A 25,321-nucleotide genomic window follows, 5' to 3' on the forward strand; every position below is an offset into this window, starting at 1 on the left:
GAGGTTCCCGATACAATCCGCATGGACTCTATGGCAAATCTCTATACCGCGCAAGACAGCGTTGAGAAATTTTCAATACAACGTTTCGTTTGTGATGATGGACATATTCTTTCGAAAAAATTCCCTTAAAAAACTAAGGCGATTACATTAATAATAGAATTTATCTTTTGTAAGAGCTATCACGTTTTTTCATAATAATACTAGGCGTTAAAAACAGCGTTAATGTGCAGCCTAACTTCATTCATAAGATAATTCAGGTAGGTAGGGTGAATAAAATTATACACTCATAATTCAACCGTATTCACGAAACGTGTCCTTCGTGACAGCGTATCGTGTACTATTTCCTGTCATTTCGAATAGGACGAATTTTTGCTTTCAAAATCGTTTTATAAAACGATTGTGAATTTTATACGTATACCTACGTCTCTATTATTATTAGACTCATTTGGACGAAGTAGGTATATAGTCCAGTCAAATTAGCGCAATTTTGGACAAATAAAAACATTAATTGGTAAAGATCTAAATTTTGGTATACACATTTATTGGGACTTTCTATTGAACATACTAAAAGTCCCTGTCAAAATCTGTTGCGCTCGAGAAGCCATCTTAGAAGAACGGTACAATTTTCCAGTTTTTTGCCCATGTTTCGGCAACTATTACTGATACGAAGAAATAGTTTACATGAAAAATATAGTTTACTAAATTCCCTATAAAAAAGAGTATTTCCATTTTTTTGTATCTCCAATACTTTAGCTGTAATCTCACGTTGAATCCGTCAGAACGCGTTTAGGCCCCGTATCGTAGTTATAGGAAGGAGGCCGTCTTTTTTATGACTACACCGAAAGCTGTAAAAGCACCAAAAAATGAACAGAATCGTCTTGCCATAAAGCATTCTAGTAATGACATAATGTTTCATGATACGATCTGAGACAATTTTTTTTTCGGGGCTCAAAAATAGGCAGTGTATAACCTTCCTTTTTTTTTACCAAAAATCGACTACACCAAAATTTCTCGGGAAAACACTTTTTCTTATTAATTTTGGGGCGTAGAATCCAAAACAATTCGTACTTTTTCAATCAGACTTCTCAATCAAAAGTTATAGACTAGAAACCAAATTCAAATTAATCCGTATCAATAATTGTTGCCGATATATAGGCAAGAAACTGAAGAAGTGCTCCTTTTTTCCAAGATGGCGCCTCGAGCGACGGGGACTTTTAGTATGTCCAATGGGGAACACTAATGAACATGTGTACCAAAATTCAGATCTTTACCGATTAATGTTTTTATTTTTTCTTATTTGACTGAACTAATAGGTGTTTTCAATTTGTAAAAAGTACGTATAAATTAGAAATGTCTAATGGAGCTATATTCGTAACTCCCGCATACAACATCCCGTACGGGATAGGGAATGGTTTCGTACAGTAAGTGTCACACTCCTCCACCTTAGGGAGCCTACATTGAAACCTGCTCATTTTCAATTTATTAATCTCTGATGGATGTGAAATCCGATACTATACGTTTAATATTCTAATACCATCAAAATCCTCTAATTTGACTCTAAATCCGTCTGTAGGAAAATTTATTTACTTTCTTGTGGGATCAAACGTATTTTTAGCGCATCTTTCAAAAAATGCCGGCCGTCCGTCCGTCCGTGTGAGGGATGAGATCTCAGGCTTTCTCATTCGTGCAGCAAGAAATTACCTTTCTTAAAGATCGTAATCTTCCAAATGCAATTAGATCTTAAAACCTGTTTTGCGGGTATTAACAAACTTTTTATTCTACGTTAAGGATGGATTTTACTCTCTTAGGGGTAAATAATTTTTTGTTAAGTTCAGGATCGGATTTCGCTAAATGTCAACTTTGGACAGATTTTAAAGTAGTTTAGAGGTTTATATATGTATCACTTCCACAAAACACTCTAACTTTCGTAATTATGAACCGATTTCGACCAAACTTTAAGGGTTGGTGTAATAAAAATCTCGATGAAGTTCGGGAATCATATTGGAACTAAAACACATCTACCTACACCAGATCGGCCGAGACGAAAGGGATTTTTTGGTAGTACTGGAGAGTGGAAAGAGGTACGTCTGCTCCATAGTTTCTATTCGTTTTGATGGACATCTGTTTAATTGCTTTTAGGAAAAGGACATTGTATCGCTTTCAATTTTTCATATGTCCATGTTTACGCCACTGCCTTACTTAGGCTAACTTCAACCAGTACAAGCTTCTTGACCGTCTTTTTCTTCTTGAACGGCCGTCCTTAAGAGAAAGATGCATATTTATCAGAGCGTATTTTTGTGGAAAAAAAGGGAAAATTTTGGGGTTGTGCCCATTTGTGATTTCCTAACCATAAGAGGTCTACACTGTGTCCAAGATCATGGGGATCTGCGAAACCATAGAAGGTACGACGATGGTCACATTAGAGAAAAGATGTCTGATGTTATGAGCTCTACAAAATACCGTGGAGAGATTTTCAATACAGCGTTTCGTTTCGGAGAAATCATCATTAACTTTATTTTTTTAAATGGTCTGCAAAAAAAAGTACACACTGCATTGAGTAGCATTTTTTATTACAAATACAACGAAATACGGCACACACAACAAAACAAAACTTGGAAACTGTTGGTTTCAACATGATGGTGCACCCACGCACAACGCACTTGAAAAAGATTTAAAGACGCTTAAGAACAGGAAATAGTAAACCGAAACAAAAAATTATAGAGAAATCTGAACGGAATTTGATAGGAACTTGAAGGCCGCTAGAAAAGAATTTGAGCGAAGAGGTGACGAGTGCTGAAATTAATTTGAGAACCTGAGAGCGATTCAGGAAAAGTTCAGAAGAAATGAGTCGCTTATGAACAATTTTATGAGAGTTTCGCAACTTCGCAGAAGAAATTGAGAAGGTGAAAGTAGGAGAACTGAAAAAGAATTTAGTGTGAACTTCAGAAAAGCTTAGAAGGCACTTTGTGATATGTTCAAAAAGAATGTTAAGACGAACTTGAGGTCGAACTTCAAATGAGTTTGAAAGCACCTTAAGGTCAAAATATGAGAGAGGTTTTGTTCTATTTTTGGGGAAATTGAGGAAAGTGCCTTTAGATTAAACTGAAATAAAAATTTAAAAAGTGACACTATGGTGAATATAAAAAAATGACTATGTATCCTAGCCTTTCTAACTATAGAAACTGATCTACACATTAATATATCCACCAATAAACATTAAGTTCTTCAAAACAAAACAAAGAAACACAATTATGTCTTTTATTTTATTTTTTTTGTGTTAGATTAATACAAAATTCACGATTGTATTTGTTCCACAATATTGTGAGTACCGTTAATACAATAAGAAACTATTAGAATCAGAAATGCCAATCATTAATTTGTACAGTAGTCGTACACGCATATCCTAGATATGTCTCAGTTTCAAAAACTGATTGCGTACGTATCTAGTACGCATTCAAGAAGCACTAAATAGTACTGTGTCTGCGAAGCATTTTCCTAAATTACAGCATTTAATAAATATTGCAGTATATGTAGAAGTATCATCTTGTCTTTTATAAGTCAAATTGATTGGGTACAGACACTTCTGGTTCTGACAGTTTACGTCATTTTGTCACGTCCCGTTCTGGCAGATCGCCATGATTAGCTTGATAGTCAAATTTGTGGCATTTTATAAGGAGAAACATGCAGAGATTTGAAGTAACTTTTACACTAAAGACTTCGGGTTTTTGTAGAGGAACAGCTCTCTCGTAAGACTAGCAGGATGGTAGAACTTACGTATACTTAATCTTTTACCCTCGCTTTTTTTCAATCTGCAGGGTATAGGTTCTGTTATATCTTACAATCGATATTTTGAAAATTTGAGGCATTTTTCTGAGGCAAGATTTGGCGGAAGATACTGTAGCGTGTAGAACCTCGGGTTTTCCGTAAGTTCGTCTATCCGGATGGTACCAGAATTTCATCAAAGAGGTGAAGCAGTCGTTAATTTTTTTGTTTTACCTACACATTCATACATACTGCCGAGCATACTGCTAACAGTTGGTGCCATTTCGTGACGTTTCTCTGTCTTTAACTGAAGTAAAATATGTGGCATTTTTCTTAGGAAACAATTCAGGTACCTCTACCTACGGACTGCGGGTTTTCCGTAGAGGGACAGCTTTTTCGTGAGACTAGCATTATAGTAACTGTTCTTTTTGTTCACTCGAGCTTTCTGTTATTTTAGCGCCCTATAAGTATCTCACGAGTCACGAATGACCTATCAGTTCCCCAAGAATATGCCTATTCTAAAGAAGTCAATAGGAATCTGCTCTTGATGTACTTATAAAGCGTAGAAAAAGGACCTAGTCTGTTGTTTCATAAGTGCAATTCGAATTTAAAATGTAACTGCATGCAATATTTCTAAGGAAGGAATATGACTTATGTCATCAATGGAGTAAGGTGCACATTCACCTTTAAACTTCATTAATTTAATACCACTTTCTTCAACACATAAAATCACTGCAAGTACATTTAATAATTACATTAGCATAATTAATTTCTTCATTGTTCTTAACTTCAAGAAGTATCGAATGTAACGCCGATTCACGAAATATTATAAACAATATCGTTCATATAAACATAAAATGCACATGCAAAACGTACTTCTAACCTCACTTGCCTGATTTTTAACGTTTATAACGAGCTGAGCCTCTGACGAACTGTAAAAAGTCGATAGCGTGTAAAGCACAACACAAAAGTGGATGAAAGTACGTTTAAACATTATTTTTCGATTTGTTTACAACGTTTCACGAGATCAATTACATTAGCAACAACATCCTATCAGCTGACTTACTAACAACACTGTCACGAAAGCGAACAGTATCAGTCATGAAACACAGACCGAGTTCCAAGAATTTACTCGATCGCCCGTTTTCGTGTACGTTCGTTTACTTGAAAATTTGGTAATTTTTCCTCGATTTGCATTTCAATTCAAATTTTGCTTGTGTATAAAGTATGGAGAAAATCAAAAATGTATATTAGTTAATGTTCAGTTTTGTATTTGTAACAAATAACGTTTTAAAATGCAATTTGTGCTAGAAATACTTACCCTTCCATAATAATGAATTTATAACCCAATAAAGAAAGGAAAAGTTTGTATATTTCAGCCTTTTTAGCTACCTGGTATTTTACTGTACAAATAGATACGAAAACCAGTGTTTGAAATCGTACCTACTTCAGATGGTTTATCCACCCTTTACAAGTTTACACTTTCAAATAATCGAAGTGTGCTAGACTTTTGTAGAAATCTTAATTTCTCACACTCCATTCTAATTCCTTTGATACTTCTAACGGGTGATCAAATACGAAGTACTTTTTCCAATAGGGATTTTAAAACGCTTTAATTAAGATAGCTGTCATGTGCATATGTGTTTTTTGTTCATTATTAGTTGACATTTCACCATGAATAGACTTACATCAGAATTATTTCCAAAATTAGTGTTTAGTGAGAAATGTTTTTCGTGCTCTTCGACCATTTTATGGTGCTCATAATCGTCCAACTGAACGCATAATGAAAAAATTGTTGCCAAAAATTCAACATATTGATGTAACCGACTTATGGTTTCAACAAGATGGTGCGACGTGCCATACAGCACACGAAACCATGGATTTTTTGAAAGAAACTTTTGATGAGAACATCATATCAAGAAATGGAGCAGTGAATTGGCCAACAAGATCCTGTGATCAAACGCCGTTAGATTACTTTTTATGGGGTTTGTAATGGGGGGGTATTTTATATTGCAACAAGGGAAATCGGTAATTAAATTGGAGCTAATTGTTGGTCAGAACTCATTATTAAGATGCGACAAATATACTGTAAACTCACCTTTCATTAGAAACGTCCCTCTGTAATCTACTTAAGGGGTTGGCATGGCAGCGTTCAGTCTGACTGGTCGTCTCCCGCGCTCAAGGGTCATGTAAACAAATATCGCGACTGCTTAACCGCAATCCTCGCCAATTAATTAAGTAACTCACCGGGGGGCGTTAGCCCCGAACTGGCACTAAGCGCTCCTGGATCTCCGAACACTCCGGTTGGCGATTGGAGTTGAATGCGTCGTTGAAGATGGCTTCCTGAAGGGTTAAGATGGAGCTCATACCTATTTGGGAAAGGGTTACGCCGCGCGCACGTGTATTATTTAGGATACACATCCCGCCGTGGCCCTCTGACTAGGACCCTCGGCCAATAGATCAGTAACGTCGATCTATGTCACTCATTGCCCTACCTGGGAACGACATCCAGGTCGAGCTCACCCCCGAACTGTTTGTGTTAACAATGAGGCCTTTATGTTTCGTATTGGGTCGACACCATGATCTACTCGAGCGAGTAGATCACTCAGCGGTATAATCAACGGGAGCTACCCGCGGGACCGCGTCATAGGCACATGCACATAATGCACTCTAAAAGCCTAGGAATATATCCGGATATCTGCCAGGGGTTTTACCATAGCCCAACAACAAAGCACGACCAGCACGATGGCCTGCACAATACACTCACCACCTACACGTGGGAGACACTCACCACCTACACGTGGGAGACACTCACCACCTACGCGTGGGAGACACTCACATTAAAGGGCTATTACACCAAACTCACTAATACGTCCGATGCTCTACTTAGCATCCCTTATACGATCGTGACCAGAGCGCGTACGCAACTTAACTGCCTTAACACGATCCCTTAAGACCCTTGCACCCATACATATGTGCAGAATCGCGCATACTTGACCAGTCAGCTTGCCACATTTATCAAATAGGGGTTGCGTTGACATTTTACTTTTTCGTTATTAAGGACTACCCTAAAATATGGTTCTTACAGGATATCTAAAATCACTTTTTTATGCCGATAAACCACAAATTATTCCTGCATTAGAAGCGGACATAGCACCCGTAATGAAATTTCGGCCTAAATGCTCGAAAGAGCGCTTGAAAACTGGACCCATAGAATGGAGCATCTACGAGTCAGTCACGATTAACATTTAACAACAAATTATTTTTAAACATTAAATGTGAACCGAACTTAAGTATCAAATACAATTTTTGATTATTAAATTGAATTTAATGCGTTTTATTTCAAAAAAACTTTCGGAAGCTCTTATTGGGTCACCCTTTATAATCGCTGCTTCAGCTAAGATTATATTTTCAGCATTTTGGGAATTTAACTAGGAAATACGATAAAATCAAGGACACTTTTGTGGGATAGTTGCGCCATAAAAATGTTTTCCATGTTTGAGTTTTCCTATTCATCATCTTCAATTCTTCAACGATATCGTTGTTGTCTCCCAGTAATTCTTATAAGCAAACTTCGTATGAGTCTGACTCAACCCTCCAAGCCATACCTACAACGGTAGATTCATATGAGCAAGACACTTTATTTATTTATGTTATGTTGCAATATTTTACTTTATTGTTATAAAGCATGTAGGTTGATATAATGGACAATAAATTTTTTACATTGGACACTGTGTAATTATTGAACTTAACTGTTGCCAAAAAAGGGTAAGATAAGGTTAAACCCTTTTTTAAATTGACCCCTTATCTTTGCTACATTGATTCTACTTTCCCTAATAAAACTTCATAATCTTCATGGCCCATTTTCAAAAAAACTGTGCACGACTTCTGATCTTCTTATAACTTTTTTTAATAGATTTGTAAACAGTTCTTTTTCTTTTTTTTCTAAAAATCAATTTCGTGTATTTTTATTTCGTTTTGCACTCTTTCTATTCTCATTTAAAATTAAAATATGTAATACACTTCACTGTGTCCAGTGTACACACCAAGTATGAAAGTCTAACCTAAATTAATCTTGGGCAACTCGAGAGAACTCTAGGTAGATACTAAAATCTACAGTGGATATTCACCATAACTAGCTAGACCAAACCGCATTACCCCTAGAGAAACGATATAGATGTCGCAACCACAACAATTATAGCCAAATATTTGACAAACAATTAATAAAAATGTATGTAAATGGAGATTATTTTGATATTCGTTTTAAATTTTCCAAACTAACAAGAATACAACACGCTTATATAGGAAATGTACTACCCTTGAGTGAAGGAATTACTCAATGGTACTTTTAGTAAGTTTAGTAGATAAGAAAGGAGATGGATTATATAATCACAAAGGAAGTAAATAAACTAAACTTCTAAAATATCTAATATAAAGTATGTAAATTTTTTGATATCTAATCTTTGAGTCAATCTTACTAAATACTAGGTGCTTATTTTAGAAGTAATAAATTAAAATGATTAATGTCATGACCTACGCAAAAGTGTAGTTTTATCACTGCGTTAAAATAGTAATCTCAGTAACTGATAAAGGAACTTTAAAAATGTAGAAGACTTATTACGATCTTATCAGGAAATGAGGAAATTGAATGTAACCTACTTTTTCCTTTGAGTAATTGTAGAGATTTAAGAACATTATTTAACATAAAATGTAACACCCTTCCTTAAATTCTCCATTTTTTACCACCAGTAGTTTTTGTCCAGGGAATGTGTATGTGAGTGATGCGAAAACGATAAATCATGCACTCAATTTATTTATATTCATATTACATCAAGATTATAATATATTATGTAGCAAAAGGGCTTTGAGCGAGCACGTTGTTTATTAAAGGTATTTAAATTAATTAGACTATTCGGTTATCCCAGGACCCTTTTCACTTTTGCAAATCCTAATATTCATTAATCACGTACATTAGCCGAACACAAAGCTGAACAAAATTATTAATTAACTAAACAAAATGTCATTCCGCTTTCGGCGATACGATTAGTATGTGAATGTCCATAACGTTCGTACCGGTATGGCCGGTTCGAACCAAATATTTTCCATGTCTATATCTGGTATAAAAGCCGTAAGAATCGTTATCTGCCAGAAATTGAGTTGGGTTTATGTTCTGTACAAAGGCGTCACTAACTAAATTAGAAGTTCCAAATGCACCCGCGGCGTCTGTGGGGCCGTCTATTCCATCTGTTCCGCAACTAAGAAATGAAATGTTTGCGGAATCAACGTTCAGCTTGTTAATTTCAATGGAGAAGCTTAGAGCTAACTGTTGGTTTCGTCCCCCTTTGCCTTTCCCTTTGACCGTTACCGTCGGCTCACCTCCAAATATCAAACAGATTCCGGAACAGGATTTGAAATTAAAATTGGTAATCTCGTTAAAGGCGAATTCGGATATACCGAGCTCCGATTTAAAAGTTTCGAGAAAAAGTTTGAAATTTTCACATTCGCCTTTGTTGGAAATAATCAGAGATGCGACTTGGCGTGCGAGTTCCGCATAAATTTCACTAATTCTCCCAACTTCACCTTGCACCCTTGTTGATAACACGAAACTTTGATAACCTAATGCTGTGGCATGCGACAAGGCGGCGTTTGCGGCTATTTGATTATTTCCAATAATGTAATTGCGTACGTGCGGAAACGTCTCGGTGGGATTACAAGTGTCGGTTTCCTGGAGAATCCTTACTGCGTGAACTGGAAGCTCATCGTACAAGGAGTATTTCTTCAGCACCTCAATTGCAACATGCGACTCGTCCAAATTTGGAGTTGTCGGCCCGCTCGCTATCGAACTAATAGGATCATCAATGATATCCGATATAATTAGAGAAACGACTGGTGTCGGATACGCCAATTTCGCCAATCCGCCACCTTTCAAAACCGACAAACGCTTGCGTACCGAATTTAATTCGCAAATGTTCGCCCCGCGCTTTGCCAAACTTTCCGTTATATTTAATTTTTCCATTAACGTCAGCGGATGTTTGGGTAATGGAAGTAGGGCAGAACCGCCACCGGAAATTAAAACTAGAAGTAAATCATCGACTTCGAGTTTTTCGATTAAGCCTTTGATCAGTCTCGCGCCCCTTTCTGCGTTCTCGTCGGGAAGGTTGTTGTGGGCGCCCTCTACGAAGCGAATACGCGAACTCTTATCGCTTTTCATCGCGCCGAAGGGGACGTTTACTACACCTTCCCTCAAGTTATCGCCCAAGATCTCTTCAATTTCGCGAGCCATATCGAACGCTGCCTTACCCATACCGACCAGATAGCACGGCCTTGTCAGGTTGTAGATATCTTTACACACGATGAGTTTGTTAGCTTGCACTTCCACACTTTTACGGAGCAAATGCTTCGGATTAACCGAACTTACTGATTTGAGGAATATCGACGTTAGAGTTTCCGTGGTCGGGTTGGACATTTTTATTGTATTGAAAAATTGAACAGTTAACCTCATTATATATCACTTATTCTACTGAAATTTATCAATATAGATACTTATGCCATCTCTGTGCTAAAGTACGCATTCCCATTAACCAGAACCGGAATAAAGATTTTTGTGCCTATATTAATTTTTCAGTTTCCAGATTCTTTTAGGGACTTACGTGACTTTTTCTTCGCTCTCTATAGCTATGGAAGTTCACTTCAACTTCTTGTAATAAGAAGGCGAAATTTCATACGATAATAATAAATGTAGTTCCACGGAACTACCTACATTTCAACGAAATTTATCGATGTAAAAAGGGCTAATGCATATGTAATAAGTATATCACTTCTCTGTACGGTTTTCCACATTTCCCTATTCTCATGTACTAGCTCCGACGCTCCGAGACTGCTTCGTTTGTTACCCTATCCATCCAGCTAATCCTCATTATCCCTCTATAGCACCACATTTCGAATGCTTCTATCCTACTTTTGTCTTCCCTGCCTATCGTCCAGGTTTCGCACCCATATAATCCAGTTAAATTGTATTTTTACCAGGAAAGTTGTGGGGTAGTTTTGATTTCTTTGATTCTATATGTTTTTTGGGGTGCTGAATCCGAATCTGAGGTTTGCTAACAAAATTTCATGACGCAACATTGAAAAAAATACAAAAGAAGTTGAAAAAGATATTTTTTTGGCAGTTTTGTGCTTATAACTTGAAAACTATCAACTTTTCGAAAATAACCTTCCTATTCAAAATTAAAGTACATAAAATTTCCTACAGATTCCACTATTTAGTTTTTTCCTCGATAAACCGTTCGGGCTCAAGCGCCAGTTGAAAACTGGCGTATTTCGGCTGTCTCCACAAAACATAGTTTTTTCGCACTAAAACCCTAAATTAATATTAAGCGTTGTCAATAAGTGAATTCCTTGCATTTACCTAGCATTATTTGAATTTTATATGTAAGGGTGGTTTTTTCTCATTTTCATAACGTTCAAGGTGTTTATTGTAGTCCAGAATTGTATGAAAAGTTAATTTCTAACGAACAACAGTATATCATATTATTATATTATTTATAATATATAATACTTATACTGTGCTATCTAAAACTATTCCCACTCTCTTCCGAACCAGATAAAGAAATCACAAAACCCTACCGTAGCATGTTTGGATAATTATTGTTGAATTTGGGAAAGTGGCACTGTGGTCATTATTAATTCAAAAAATTCAAATGGCAAAAGGGGTATATTGATTTCCTATTCAACGGCATTATCCCTCTTGCTCCGGTGTTCTGAAGAATTACGTACTCCTCGGTCGGAGTGGGGTAACCCCAGCTTAAATTTGTCTGCTGACAACTGAACCCGATTTATTTCTTTTCTGTTTACATGTTAACCAGCGACAAAAAGCGAGTTCATGATTTTGGACTGTCCTTCCGTCCATCTGTGTAACTTTGTGCGCTTGTGTATGCATGTGTATGGGAGGAGGGCCTCTAGACTGCAAACGCAGGTACACGGTGACGTAATGGGCCTTGGCTCATCTGTGAAGGAGTGGGAGAGTTTTCTACCAGACGGAACAGTTATAAAATCTTTTGAGGAAACCCGTAGACAATGAAAAGTACGGATTTATATTTGCACAGATTAATAATAAAATAATAATAAAAGATGAGTATTTGCGGATACAGCCGAAATACTCCAATTTTCAATTGGCGCTCGACCCCGAAAGGTTCATCGAGGAAAAAAACTAAATAGTGGGGTCTGTAGGAAATTTTATGTACTTTCATTTTGAATAGGAAGGTTATTTTCGAAAAGTTGATAGTTTTCATGTTGTAAGCACAAAACTGCCAAAAAAATATCTTTTTCAACTTCTTTTATATTTTTTTCAATGTTGCGTCATGAAATTTTGTTGGCAAACCTCAGATTCGGATTCAGCACCCCAAAAAACATATAGAATCAAAGAAATCAAAACTACCCCACAACTTTCCCGCTAGATGCCCGTTTGAGCACAAATGGCTGTATTAATATAGAGCTACACTCCCTATGTACGTTTTTAGCAGCCTTTTCCTATTCCTGTATTTATCCCGGATCTTAGCAGATCCCGCTTTTGTTCAAATCCTTTTTTAGCCTGCGCTATCCTGGATTTTATGTCTTCCTTGCTACGATTATCTTGTGTAACCTTACTACCTTAATAGCAAAATTCCTTTACATGCTTTAAAGTGTCGTTTCCTATTCGGACCTTTATCTTTTTCCTATCCTTTCTTTTCGGCATTTCATTACTTTTGTTTTTTTTTTCCTTGTTGATCTAGTATTTCCCTCCATACCGTTTAATCCTGTTTTTAGATCCCTTTCCCTTTCTGCTAGTATTACTATGTCATCCGCGTATCTCAGAAGCATTTGTATTGTTTCGCCCTGAACTTTGAGCCCTATTTATCGCTTCTTCTATGTAAGGGTTAAATATTGCCGGCGACAAAGCGCGGCCCTGTCTAACACCCCTCTTCAGTTTTGCCGCCGCCTCCTCATTTCATTTCATTTTATTTCATTTTAATATTTATGATGCTGGGCAGAATACTTTCAAAAAGTATTTGAATACTAAATAGTAAATACTTTACACAAATTAAAGGTATTTGAATACTAAATACTTTTACGTCCAGCACAAGCGAATACTAGATACAGATACATTGAAAAGTATTCAAATACTTTAAAAAATAAGTATTCAAATATAGAAGTATTCGAATACTTTCAAAAGTATTCTAATACTATCAAAGGTATTCGAATACTATAAAAAGTATTCGAATACTTTGAAAAGTATTTCATTATCTTACTTTGAAAAGTATTCAAATACTTGTCACTCAAATACATTAAAAATTTAAAATAGTATACTAGATAAAAGGCTTAATACTACTTAAAAAATCAAGTTATACTTTGTATGGGGTTAGCTTTTTTTATATTTCTATTGTTATATACAAATTTAAGGGGAGTAAAAGCGTATTATTATTATATTATTATATAGGAGGTACCTACCAGGACCTTTCTTATACCAGTTATATCCTTAAGAATACGTGTACCAGTTTTCAAAGCGTCGTGCACATGATACGTACGCCTTTCTGAAATTAATCCTAGCGATTTTGGAACAGATCCATTTTTGACCATCCGTTTGTCCGTGTGCATGATAACTTGTTTAGAAACGTGCGATCGCTTTGAAAATTGGTACACATGGTCTTAAGGATATAAGAAAGGTCCCTATTGTTTTTAAGTTACGTAGACTATCGAGTTCGGTATTCAGATGTATCGGATTTTTATATTTGATTTTGTGACAATGGAAACTTTCCCTAAACATTTCTAAATTGTTCTCAAATATTTGAATAACTTAAAAGTACTGCCTTTTTTTGAGGCCGGAAAAAAAATTGTCTGAGATCGACCGGGAAAAACATTTTCTTATAGAATGTGGCCTGTAGAATCCATAATTTCAAACAGTTCCAAGATTGGGCTACTAGTTCAAAAGTTACAGTCCTTTGAATTTTCTTTCGAAATTGGTTTCTAGTCTATAACTTTTGATTGAGAAGTCTAATCGAAAAAGTACGAATTGTTTTAGATTCTACGCACCAAAATTAATAAGAAAAAATGTTTTCCCGAGAAATTTTGGTGTAGTCGAGGAGTGGGACTAGCGAAAGACCGAAATTTAGTCGCCGATACGGTCTTAACATCTTAATCTGTCCAAGTTTTTCCTTAAACAGGTCTCATTTGGAAAGCACGCATATAAATTCGAAAAGTAGGCAACAAACAGGGTATGTTTTGCCTTCAGCTCACACATAAATCCCCTGACAAGGCCGCTTTTGCTTGAAAATGGAAATGTGAGTTCTTTCAGCTTTCATGCCATCATAAACGTTTAATGTAAGTACTTTACGTACTCAATAATTAATATCTTAATGTATAAAAACTTAATAATATTAATTATAATGAAAAATACATTGTGTGCATTAATTTCTTTTATGAGGCACCATTCTTTTACGTAATTTTGAAGTGAATGTGGAAAATTAATTAATCTATGAATCAAAGGTTTTATAAAAGTTTTGTTGTGGGTTGTTTGTGTTACCTTTTCAGTTTCTTCTACACTAATAAATGTGCGCATTTTTTACGAAATGTTTACTTATTCTTGAAATATCCCATAGAGGAGCTTTTTTTAAATGTTCTTCGTGGAGTCCTGTTAGGTATACTACACAAATGATTGGAAAACTTTTAAGAAGTTCATCAGATCTTTCTCAGATATTCTGCAAGCATATTGTTCCCTGTTCTCAGAATGTTTAGATCTTTGAGGGAGTCTCAAATTCTCATAAAAATATTTTTCAGAAAATGTTTAATCATTTATAACATACTCTCAAGATATTCTTAAGGAGAGTTTCTACCTAGCGCTCTTTTCACGAATTCTTCGCAGGTTTTTCAAAATTCCCAAAAATTCCGCTTAGTCTCTTTATGATTACTACTGAGATTCGTGAATTTTACACAGATCGTTACCGGTACCACTAAAATTGCTGAGAAAATTTCTGGAAGGTTTGTAGAAATTCTGAAAAAAACAATATAAAGCAATGAGCGGGTCTTTTACAGATTTGCGCATGGCCATTTGTTTCGAACAGCAGCCTCGAAAGCGGTCTGTAATATCATTTTAGGTCCACGATCGCTGAGAAATTCCCGAGTGAGATCTTCTAAAAAATTCCATTGTAGACCTTGCAAAACTTGTGTAGGATCCTTACAAAATCTCTAAAGAGCGCATAACATCTAAACATTTTCTGGAAAACATCTAACACGCTGTGTACACATTTGAAAAATAATAAAAATTCTTGCAAGTATTATTATATTGTAGGTACATAGTCTTTCAATAATGTTTGTATCTATGGCAAAAATCGGTGTTTTCCTAAATCGCTAAAAAGGAAAAATTATTGCCACAATATGGCAAATTAGAACCAGCTAAGTCTCACCCTCAGAAACTTAAGTTGTACAATTGAGTTAAGTGGAAAAACCGATTAACGTATTTGCGCCACACCACACGATGAAGCAAGTGAAATGACCCTGCGATGAGAAAAAATCGGTACCCCTTTAACACTTTCTCTCGACAGCTGTTCTAGTTCCGTTGTCATATGGTGATTCCAACTTGTGTTTTGGGCATGAGCACGATTACATTCTGAACGACAGAATATCATTACGTCATACAATCTACCTACCAATTAGAAATAATAAGATATTATTATGACAAGAAAATGTTTAGTTGCGACACTTCACATCCGATTTTTTTTCAGTGAACATCCTGAACGAATTACACATAAATAATTTCTCCCCCTTACATAAAGTGAGAGTATTTTCCAATAGATGAGAACTTCTTAAAATTAAACACACACCGTATATGTCCGTCAACAAACAAGCAACTTTCACTGTTCACGAACGTTACAAACTGGTAATTTCGATGCAAGATGAGAACACGTGCTCAAGTTTTGAAAAACTTCAAAGTGCAAGTAGTTGAATTTCTGTGCTGTTTTGTATTATTATTGTTTTACATTCAGATATGCGGTAAGTTTTCCTTTTATCTACGAAATTGTAACATTCGTTTACTTTCTTTTCAATTGGAAAGGTAGGCATCCACTGACCTGTATCTTGCACATTATTTACATAAATATTGTCAACTGACTGTACGGAAAGGAACAAAAAGGAAATTTGGTACAAGGTCGCTCTGAACAAATTGCTGTATTTCCAGTTTCTTTGCTTAACGTAATTTGTACTCATGCACTATCACTTGAAGTAGTTGTCTTTGTTTCGCGTAAATTATTTTATAGCAATTTTTTTAATTAGTGTGCAGTTACCAGACCGTCACTAAGAATCTGGAAGCTAAGTTATAATTCATTTTTTTTCTGTTTTCTTTTCTCATACCCGACTTTGTTCCATTTTCCTTTAGATGCTAAACTCAAAACAAACAGCGTCTCGTTTTTGATGGTCAGACTCGAAGCCACTTTTATGCAACTCATGCCAAGGCATTGACCTTGTTTAATACCCACTTGCTGTTTGATTAATTTACTTTAATAATGAATGCATTTCATCTTTCGAGACATAATTACTTTCACTTTTGATTGATGCCAGTAGTTCCTACCATCGATATTTTTTATAGTGCTTAGTCGCATTGAACCGTGACTATTCCAAATGTTTATTATTATTTTCTGCGGTCTACCAATTATAGGGGAAAGAATCTAAGGCTTGCACAAGATAAATAATAACATAACCAATAAGCCAATCTTGCAATTTCCGATTATGACATTAACAACTTTAAGTAACCTTAGAATCTAAATTGTAACATCAACAATTTTGATGGTGGCGTCTAAACAATTTTTTTCACTACTAGCGTCTGATGACATGATTATTAACCTTTTTTCCACTTGTAAAGTAGGCTTTCTCGGCATTTGTTCAAAGTGGTTAATAATTTTTTATTATTAACTAGTAGTCAATAATGAGAACTGTCACGCTGTCACTTTTAGAAAACACAACCCGAAATTTCGCTCAATGAACGTTTAGACAAGTTCTCTAAAACGAATAATTGCCACCATTCGCAATTTCCAGAGAAATTACATACCTAAAATTATCACATTTTGAAAAAATTCGAACGAAATTACTCTTTGAAAAATCTCAATGACAGAACAAAATACGGCCTATTTGACTTGTACTTCCACGTACTTGATTGACATGTTAAATTAATAAACAAAAATTCTGTCCAACCGTTAACTCTCTTATCAATATAATATGTTAATTTAGAGGATTTCAAGTGCTAGTAGTGAAAAAAATAGTATATATACCACGGTAGAGAAGTCTCTTATTGCCTTCGCACCTTACACCCCTCGGCGCAAGCGCCTCGAGATGTAATCTTGGTGCTCAGGCAATAATACTGGACTTCTCTACCTTGATATATAATGTACTATTAAGCGCTATTATCGGAATTTTGTTAGAAGTTAGTCAAAACGTGTCAGAGATTTTAACGATTTTTCAAAATGTTTTTGGTTATTCTTCGCATAATCTGTAGGCACTATTAAATGACGGATATAGAGACTCTAGGTTTCAAACATTTCCTAAATGTTATAATTTTCAGAGATTTAATAGAAAATCCTAACAGTGTTGAAAATTGACGTAATCTATATACGAATTACGGGATGGGATTATGTATCGGCTATTTTTCAAACGGTGAGATCTGCGTATACAGAAACCATGTAGGATAAACTAATGTGGGATCCGTTTGCTGAAAATATCACCGCTTAGAAATTTCGAGTCCGCTGTTATCTTTGGCCACAGCAGCTAACTTCATGGCGAATTAGAGGGCGAAATACAAAGTCCCACTAAATAAATTAATGATTAGTATATTTATTCACCTGGATCCAAGTTCCGTAAGGTGGTTGAAGCGCCACAATTCCGGATGACAGCTGTCTTCCCTGCCGTAATAAGGTAGGATTTTCATTTTATTTATAAAATACGGACCATTTTGAACATTGAGTGGACAAAGTGAACAAAACAGTACCAAATTGACTAGTAATAATGACATTGACCATGTTTTTCATGAAGTGAAGTGGGCGTTACAAACGAAAAGCCTAATCTAAAAGAAACATTTTTAATGATACTGATAATAGTGACGTAAACCAAACTAAAATAGAAAGAAAGAAACGCAAAAAGAAAGAACGGACTGAATTTATTAGAACAACCTACAGATATTCCCAATTTAGGTGTCATGAGTTCCATTAAGGACTTGCATAGAGCAATATTATAGTTTTGGGCTTTAATACGAATAGTAAAATTAATAAAAATAAATCTAAAGTTTACTAGAAAAAAACGAATCATTTAAGAACAATTTTTAACTTGATGCTACAAAAAAATCATATCTTGAGGGGGTATTTAAGGGGCATAATAAGACTGAAAATACTTTAGACACAAATTGTGATGAAATTGTTGCAAATAAAAATTCAATTTCATATGCAATACCGAGAAAAACATTATTATTATTTCAGTAAACACAACATACGCAATTATTAGTAATAGTCCTGGGAAAAAGTAACGAAATTCAAAATAAATTAAATAATCAACCCGACTAAGGAAAATCTAAAGAAAAATCAGAACACAATTGATCATATTGTAATAAAATGAAGATTTAATTAAAACAGCAAATAATACCAATTTAAAAAAAACAGGAATTAATTACGAGGGTACTTAAGCCTGATGGGCCAAAATTCATCTTATATGATGTGGATGTAGACTTGGAAAAAGGAAATATTTTAGAGGCTATTGTAAAACAGAATTTAACTAAGAATGTAGAGAAAATTAATGATACAATTAATAATGAAAGAATAAAGCCAAACTTCAAGACAAAAGCACAGTGCATTGGATTATTAAAGCAGAATCTGAGATAAGAGAAAATTTATTAAGTTTGGGAAAGGTTTAAAATAAATGGGAATCATTGCAAAACACAAAACTTCATTTCTTTGGTAAGATGTCAAAGTTTTGGACACCCTCCAACATTTTGCAAGAAGGAGAGTGACACATGTGGCAAATGTGCGGTAAGGGGTTGTACTTTTAAAAGTTGTACAGCGCAAACTGTACAAAAGTTGGAAAATCAAAAAGCCATCAAAAATTTAAATTTCATAGTACATGATAATTTACAAGATAATGAAGAAATTAAACAAGCGGTTATAGAACTTATAGAACAGAAAGCATTAAAAATATTCGTGACAAAACAGTTCCCAAAATTGTGCCACGTACAATAATTGGTTGAACAAAAAGTTAACCAATAAAAGAATAGGAATTATGAGTCTAAGAAGAAAATATTAAAATGAAAAAATATAGAAAACAAGGAATCTTTAAAACAGAATTATAAATGTGAAAGAGAAAAATATGTTAAAATGGTTAGACAAGCAAACAGAAATCTTAAAAAATTCATAAATCAACATGGTAATGAGGAACCATGGGGGTGGGGAGGGGGCAATTTACAACATCAAAAATAGAAAAGAAAGTAGAATTAATACTATTTGGGATGGAACGGGTGGAGTAACAACTACATGGATGAATACGGCAAATTAATAGACCATTTAATTCCTAATGATGAATTCAAAGAAAGTATATAAACAATAAAAATAAAGAAACATTTCGAAGAAACGGCATCATAGACATCTTAGGAATCTTCTTAGAATTATTCTTGGTATTTCAGAAGCTTTAGAAGTCTTTTCAAAAAATGATTTTGGATACCTTTACGTGAAAATTCTCTGCACTCTTAGAAATTACCATAAAAATCTTTTTAACAACTGTCTTAGCTTAATCTAGGTCTAAATCGTTTACTGAAGACAGGAACATTTCCGCACACCTTCGATGGAGTAGGCGTTGCTCAAAATTTGAGTGGAAGTCGTAGCAACATTTCTAAATCTTTATAGCTTCTTAGAGATCTTGCGAGACATTTTAATAATCTTGCTAAAGCCCATCTTAGAAGCTACCTGAAAAAATTTAAGAATCTCCTAAAGTTAGCAATAGGATAACAATCCCAGAATTCTGATCGAACTTGAGGTTAGCAATGGAATTCTTTCAATTAAGTTTCGATTTCCACACTACGATTAAAAGGGACCTTTAGAAAAAAAGCAGGCACATAAAAATTCTATTGGATCGCAATCCTAGAGGTGAAAAAGCGCTTGCGTCATGACAGTGAGTTTTTTTGGAATTCTAGGTTTCTACTACCCAGTTTTTCCGAGAATTTAATTCAGGGAATCTTAAGCAAAATAAAAAGCGATTTAAAAAATTCAGTGCCATAGTTGGCGGTGTTTACCGTGAACGAACCTCAAGCGATAGCTGGAAAGTATTCCAAAATTAGTGCAATTTTTACAGGTTGTGTGGGGGTACACCAGGCACCAGGATGTCTATCCTAGGTTTTCGAGGGACGTGTGCTAACTTAAACGAGGGCCAACACCCCGGACATTTTTTAGTTGACATAAAATTGATACAATTTCTTTTTCAGCCGCCCAAAATTGGTTTGATAGAACGAATGGCACCGTAAGGGATGTTTATAATACAAGCTCCTGCATACCAAAGCCCTATGCTTGTCCACATCCGCAGATACAGTTCTATTTGTATACCAGGTGAGTTAGCTGCTGACGCTTTAACTTCCTGTGTAATTCCAAACACATTTCGATAAACTGTTACCGTAATTATGTAATTGGACCTATAATTATGACGTTATCAAGTGGAAAAAAGTGAAATGTACAGGAAGAAAGTTGGTAATACACTTATTTGCAATTATCTAAAGTAGGTACATGTGAAATGTGGTTCGTTGACATTTTACTTTTCCACTAATAGGCGCACACAAGAACATCCAGAGCTAATCGACTCCCTAGACAATAACTCACTGTACAACACGCTTTTTAATCGCAAAAATCCAACGAAGCTTGTTATACACGGCTTTGGGGGCGGAAGGAATCTATCTCCCAGTACGGATATGAGAAAGGCGTACTTTACGAATGGCGCCTATAACATCATAATCGCCGACTACGGTACATTGGTACGCGAACCCTGCATAAAACAAATGGAATGGGCGCCTCGTTTCTGCGCCTTTTGCATAGCCCAATTCATACGCTACCTAAGCTTGCATCCTCGAGGAATCAAGGCCGACAAGATTCACATTGTCGGGTACAGTATAGGGGCTCACATCGCCGGCATTATCGCCAATTACCTCGATCCGAAGATTGACGGAAAATTGGGGAGGATTACGGGTAAACTTCTAATCCTCGTGAAGGACGTGTTAAAATTAAATTATCTTCAGGCTTAGATCCGTCCATATTCTTCTACATGAGTGGGAATCGGTCACGGGACGTCGACGCATCCGACGCCCATTTCGTCGACATCCTCCACACGGGATCGGGAATCTTAGGACAATGGGGACCGAATGGTCATGCAGATTTCTACATAAATGGTGGATCTAGTCAACCGGGTTGTAGCGGTGATTCATTATTCCGTAAGTTGCTTACTGATTGGCGGCCTATTAAGCGTTTTTCTTACAGAGACGGTCGCATGCGATCATACGAAAGTGACACCGTATTTCATAGAGTCGATTGTGTCAAACAGAGGATTTTATGCGTATCCATGTCCAAATTTGGTCAGTTTTCTGATCGGCTGGTGTAATCCAGAGGACCATGAGTATGTGTTGATGGGAGAACACGTATCCCACAAGTAAGTGTCTTCAATTTCAAAAAAATTATTATTCGTTCATCGTACTGCATCTTGATCCACCTAAACTACCAAAAATATCAAACCAAAGCTGCAGTAAATAGAAACAATATGTATAGGTACGTTTGGTTGTCGCTTTTTGTTGATAACTTTTTAATGGAAACGATGTTATAGTAATTATTGACTCTCAAACCCCAACGTACGGGGAAGCGAAGAAACGGTGTTAAATTGAACAGAACAGACGTGTCAAAAGTGTTTTACGAACACACAACTTGTCAAAAGCTGAATTTAAAAGTAGTAAATTAGCGCTGTCTCAACAATCCGACTATTTGTTAATGGTGAAACTTATCAAACCATCAGGGGAAGCGCATCTAGACCGCGCTATGAGATCATCACATCTTTAGGTGTCGGACTTGATATTTACCTTCATTTCTTACTGTTACTACCTATGGGTGTAGGTAGGGGGTCCTTAATAATCCGTGGCCATGTTGTCTGATTTATTCTAATTGTTCTCTTCCATGTTAATCTGTTTTGAGCCAATACCCCAACTTCCCTCCAACTTATCACTCTCTGCTCGGCTGCCTGTCTGACTTGCTCTACCCTGTTTTTTCCTAGTATTCGTTCCTCAAATATTTTTTTGGCTGATTTTTCATCACTCATTCTGGGTAGGTGGCAAAGCTATAACTTTTTCTACTGGTTGTATGTTTAATTCTTCTACTACTACTCTATTTTTTAGTCTTTTAGTTATTCCTTATATTCTTCTAATGTATCTCATATTCATTGCCTTAATTTTGGTTTTGTTCTTTCGCTTAACGTCCATACTTCGCTCTCGTATATTAATGATGACCTTGCTACTTCTTGATAAATTTGCGTTTAGATCTCTTTAGTGATGTCCTTCTTTCCAAATGCATGTTGTATATTCACGACTCTTTTGAATATTTTAAGAGCTCTTACAAACCAGCTATTTGAGAGAATAATACCTGTATTATTTCAGGGCTAGAGGCATATACTACGTCAGGACAAACCCTCAAGTACCTTTTGCCCAAGGCGACCCGCGAAAACGAAGAAAAACAAACAATTCCACCACCACGTGAAGACGCTTCCAAAGTACTTAACTATTGTTATTGCAATAATTTTATTTAATACGCTATACGTATACATAGTTACAACAAAAACAATACAGCAATAAAAATGTTTATAATATTATCAACAATTAATTATATACGCGATGGCCAGTCAAAACACAGATAAGTTGAGCTCGTAGGTATACACATATTCTTTTCCCTTTATATAGAATAAAAATGATACATTTACTAAACATTTTATTCTGGTAAGAGTCTAGAAAAACATTTAAGAAATGCATTGTATCTTTTTTAAATAATTATTGCCTCTACACTATTGTCCTACTTTTGACACTTCGCTTTAACACAATTTTTACAATAACAGAAAGGTACATCTACGATTCAAATGAAAGACATCTCCCTATACGCTAAGTATTGCCTATTTAATAAACAACAACTACGAGATTTATTGACCAAGATAGAGAGAAGTATACAGAAATATAAGACGGAGGAAACGATGTTGCCTAAAATAAACAAGAAAATTAAACTCAACCGATTCTTTACACGTTACTAATTTTAATAATGTACAATTGACGTGTTTCAATGATATAACTGTACATAACCTAATTTTTTGACAAGTATTATGTGCACATAGAGAAAACGTAATATTTACATGATATTGAATGAGACAAATTCGCGCCCCGCTTTTCAATTGACGCACTACGTTTGCACACACCGTATACTTGCCCGTCTACATTTGCACAAAAATATTCTAATTATTATCTCGATTATTATCAACGATCAGACATGGTACTTTGTACCCGTCTCAATTATTGTCAGCACAGCCGTGAGAGTGACAACCACCTCAATATTACATAATTAACCTAACTATTCTACAGAAAACCGAATTTTTCAAAAACTTTCAGAGGAAACAATCATCCAAGTAGCAGAAATGCACGAGGAAATTAATAAAGAAAAGCGTAAACGATATGTCGTAATATATATTTATGAGATTTTATTGCGTATTGTTACGAAATAAATTTAACAACTCTTGAACCATTCTTTTCCTATCTACCCTTAATACTGATCGGAGTAATTATAAACTTTTTATATACAATTAAACGTAAACGCAATTAAATTGACAATTCTATTTTTATATATAAATATACATCTGATAGTGCCTTGTCTAACAATTGCAGATTTGTTTGTAATAAACAATTTAAGGTTCCGCATTCGGAACCCGAAAGGCGACTAATCATCCTATAATTATTATAATAATGCACATAATGTTGTTTCCGTAAAGTTATAAAAAATAAAACAGTTAAATCTAAATTTATACAAAGCCCACATTAATACTCCCTGTCGTCCACAGTTCCGTGCATGTAAGAGTCGTGTGGTTCAGGCTGTACGGCTTCCTGCCGAAAGGGATTTGTGCTCTGCACGAACGGATTTCCAGCGGATACTATCGGCGGGGCAGGTGGCTCTACCGTGCCATAATTGACGTTTTTGCCACTTAGACGACGTTGCAGTAGACCGTTACTTTGTACCTGGAGCGAACAAGCTTAGATCGTGAGAGGTAAAATGTCAGACTTACGCTTGAAGACTTTTTAATTTCACCGTCGAAGGCCGCGTCGTAAGGGTTCCATTGCTTGTCTTCGAGAGATTTGCTTTCGGCCCATGGTTGTAATTCGCCGGACGCGAAGAGTGCGTAGAAAACTACGCCGACGTAATGCACCATTGCTGCCATTATAAAAACTAGTTTCCATTCGTCGTCAGACTGCAAAAAAGAATGTTGTTCAAAGACCTTTCGGTTGTGTGGTTGTTGAAATGTATTCCCGTAATAATTTGCCAAATAATACGCGATTCGTTGGATAGCCTGTACTAAACATGGTTTTAAAGTTACTTGGAAGATGGTTTGTCGGACGGTAATTGACTTACGGAAGATACATCTGAAAGACACTCTCTCCAAAATACTCATTTCGTGGAGGAATGAGAGCACCCAAGAGAAGTTTGTGATCGTCCCACACAGAGCTGGGCAGAATACTTTCAAAAGGTATTTGAATACTAAATAGTAAATACTTTACACAAATCAAAGGTATTTGAATATTAAATACTTTTACGTCCAGCACAAGCGAATACTAGATACAGATACATTGAAAAGTATTCAAATACTTTAGAATGTATTCGAATACTATAAAAAGTATTCGAATACTTTGAAAAGTATTCGAATACAGTAAAAAGTATTCAAATACTTGTCACTCAAATACATTAAAAATTTAAAATAGTATACTAGATAAAAGTCTTAATACTACTTAAAAAATCAAGTTATACTTTGTATGGGGTTAGCTTTTTTTATATTTCTATTGTTATATACAAATTTAAGGGGAGTAAAAGCGTATTATTATTATTATATTATTATATAGGAGGTACCTACCAGGACCTTTCTTATACCAGTTATATCATTAAGAATACGTGTACCAGTTTTCAAAGCGTAGTGCACATGATACGTACGCCATTCTGAAATTAATCCTAGCGATTTTGGAACAGATCCATTTTTGACCATCCGTTTGTCCGTGTGCATGATAGTTTGTTTAGAAACGTGCGATTGCTTTGAAAATTGGTACACATGGTCTTAAGGATATAAGAAAGGTCCCTATTGTTTTTAAGTTACGTAGACTATCGAGTCAAAAAGTTTCACTCCAGGATCGTTCGGTATTCAGTTGTATCGGATTTTTATATTTGATTTTGACAATGGAAACTTTCCCTAAACATTTCTAAATTGTTCTCAAATATTTGAATAACATAAAAGTACC

At 35.5% G+C, this 25,321-nt stretch overlaps 3 protein-coding genes across 3 annotated transcripts; 1 reads left to right on the forward strand and 2 right to left on the reverse strand.

Moving 5' to 3' along the window:
* Positions 1–8,567: 8,567 nt before the first annotated feature.
* Positions 8,568–10,282, reverse strand: LOC116168547 (glycerate kinase). The gene has a single exon (XM_031484448.1). The coding sequence runs from the start codon at positions 10,262–10,264 to the stop codon at positions 8,783–8,785; it is 1,482 nt and encodes a 493-aa protein (XP_031340308.1). The 5' UTR covers positions 10,265–10,282; the 3' UTR covers positions 8,568–8,782.
* Positions 10,283–15,605: 5,323 nt separating this feature from the next.
* Positions 15,606–22,650, forward strand: LOC116170006 (phospholipase A1 member A-like). Its single transcript, XM_031486255.1, has 6 exons — positions 15,606–15,786; positions 20,243–20,363; positions 20,581–20,993; positions 21,044–21,235; positions 21,282–21,450; positions 22,442–22,650. The coding sequence occupies exons 1-6, from the start codon at positions 15,690–15,692 to the stop codon at positions 22,539–22,541; spliced, it is 1,092 nt and encodes a 363-aa protein (XP_031342115.1). The 5' UTR covers positions 15,606–15,689; the 3' UTR covers positions 22,542–22,650.
* LOC116170007 (vesicular glutamate transporter 1-like) lies at positions 22,564–24,313 on the reverse strand. Its single transcript, XM_031486256.1, has 2 exons — positions 24,103–24,313; positions 22,564–24,055 (listed from the first exon to the last, which is right to left on the reverse strand). The coding sequence occupies exons 1-2, from the start codon at positions 24,253–24,255 to the stop codon at positions 23,858–23,860; spliced, it is 351 nt and encodes a 116-aa protein (XP_031342116.1). The 5' UTR covers positions 24,256–24,313; the 3' UTR covers positions 22,564–23,857.
* Between the last annotated feature and the right edge of the window lie 1,008 nt (positions 24,314–25,321).

The sequence above is a fragment of the Photinus pyralis genome, unplaced genomic scaffold (assembly GCF_008802855.1).
Source record: "Photinus pyralis isolate 1611_PpyrPB1 unplaced genomic scaffold, Ppyr1.3 Ppyr1.4_LG4, whole genome shotgun sequence".
In the NCBI taxonomy this organism is placed as follows: Eukaryota; Metazoa; Arthropoda; class Insecta; order Coleoptera; family Lampyridae; genus Photinus; species Photinus pyralis.

Coding starts and splice junctions, on each gene's coding strand:
- LOC116168547 (XM_031484448.1), bottom strand. CDS start 10,264: ATGAGGTTAACTGTTCAATTTTTCAATACAATAAAAATGTCCAACCCG.
- LOC116170006 (XM_031486255.1), top strand. CDS start 15,690: ATGAGAACACGTGCTCAAGTTTTGAAAAACTTCAAAGTGCAAGTAGTT. Junction 15,787..20,242: donor GTTTTACATTCAGATATGCG/GTAAGTTTTCCT, acceptor TTTCTTTTTCAG/CCGCCCAAAATTGGTTTGAT. Junction 21,236..21,281: donor TAGCGGTGATTCATTATTCC/GTAAGTTGCTTA, acceptor TTTTTCTTACAG/AGACGGTCGCATGCGATCAT.
- LOC116170007 (XM_031486256.1), bottom strand. CDS start 24,255: ATGGCAGCAATGGTGCATTACGTCGGCGTAGTTTTCTACGCACTCTTC. Junction 24,056..24,102: donor AAATTAAAAAGTCTTCAAGC/GTAAGTCTGACA, acceptor TGTTCGCTCCAG/GTACAAAGTAACGGTCTACT.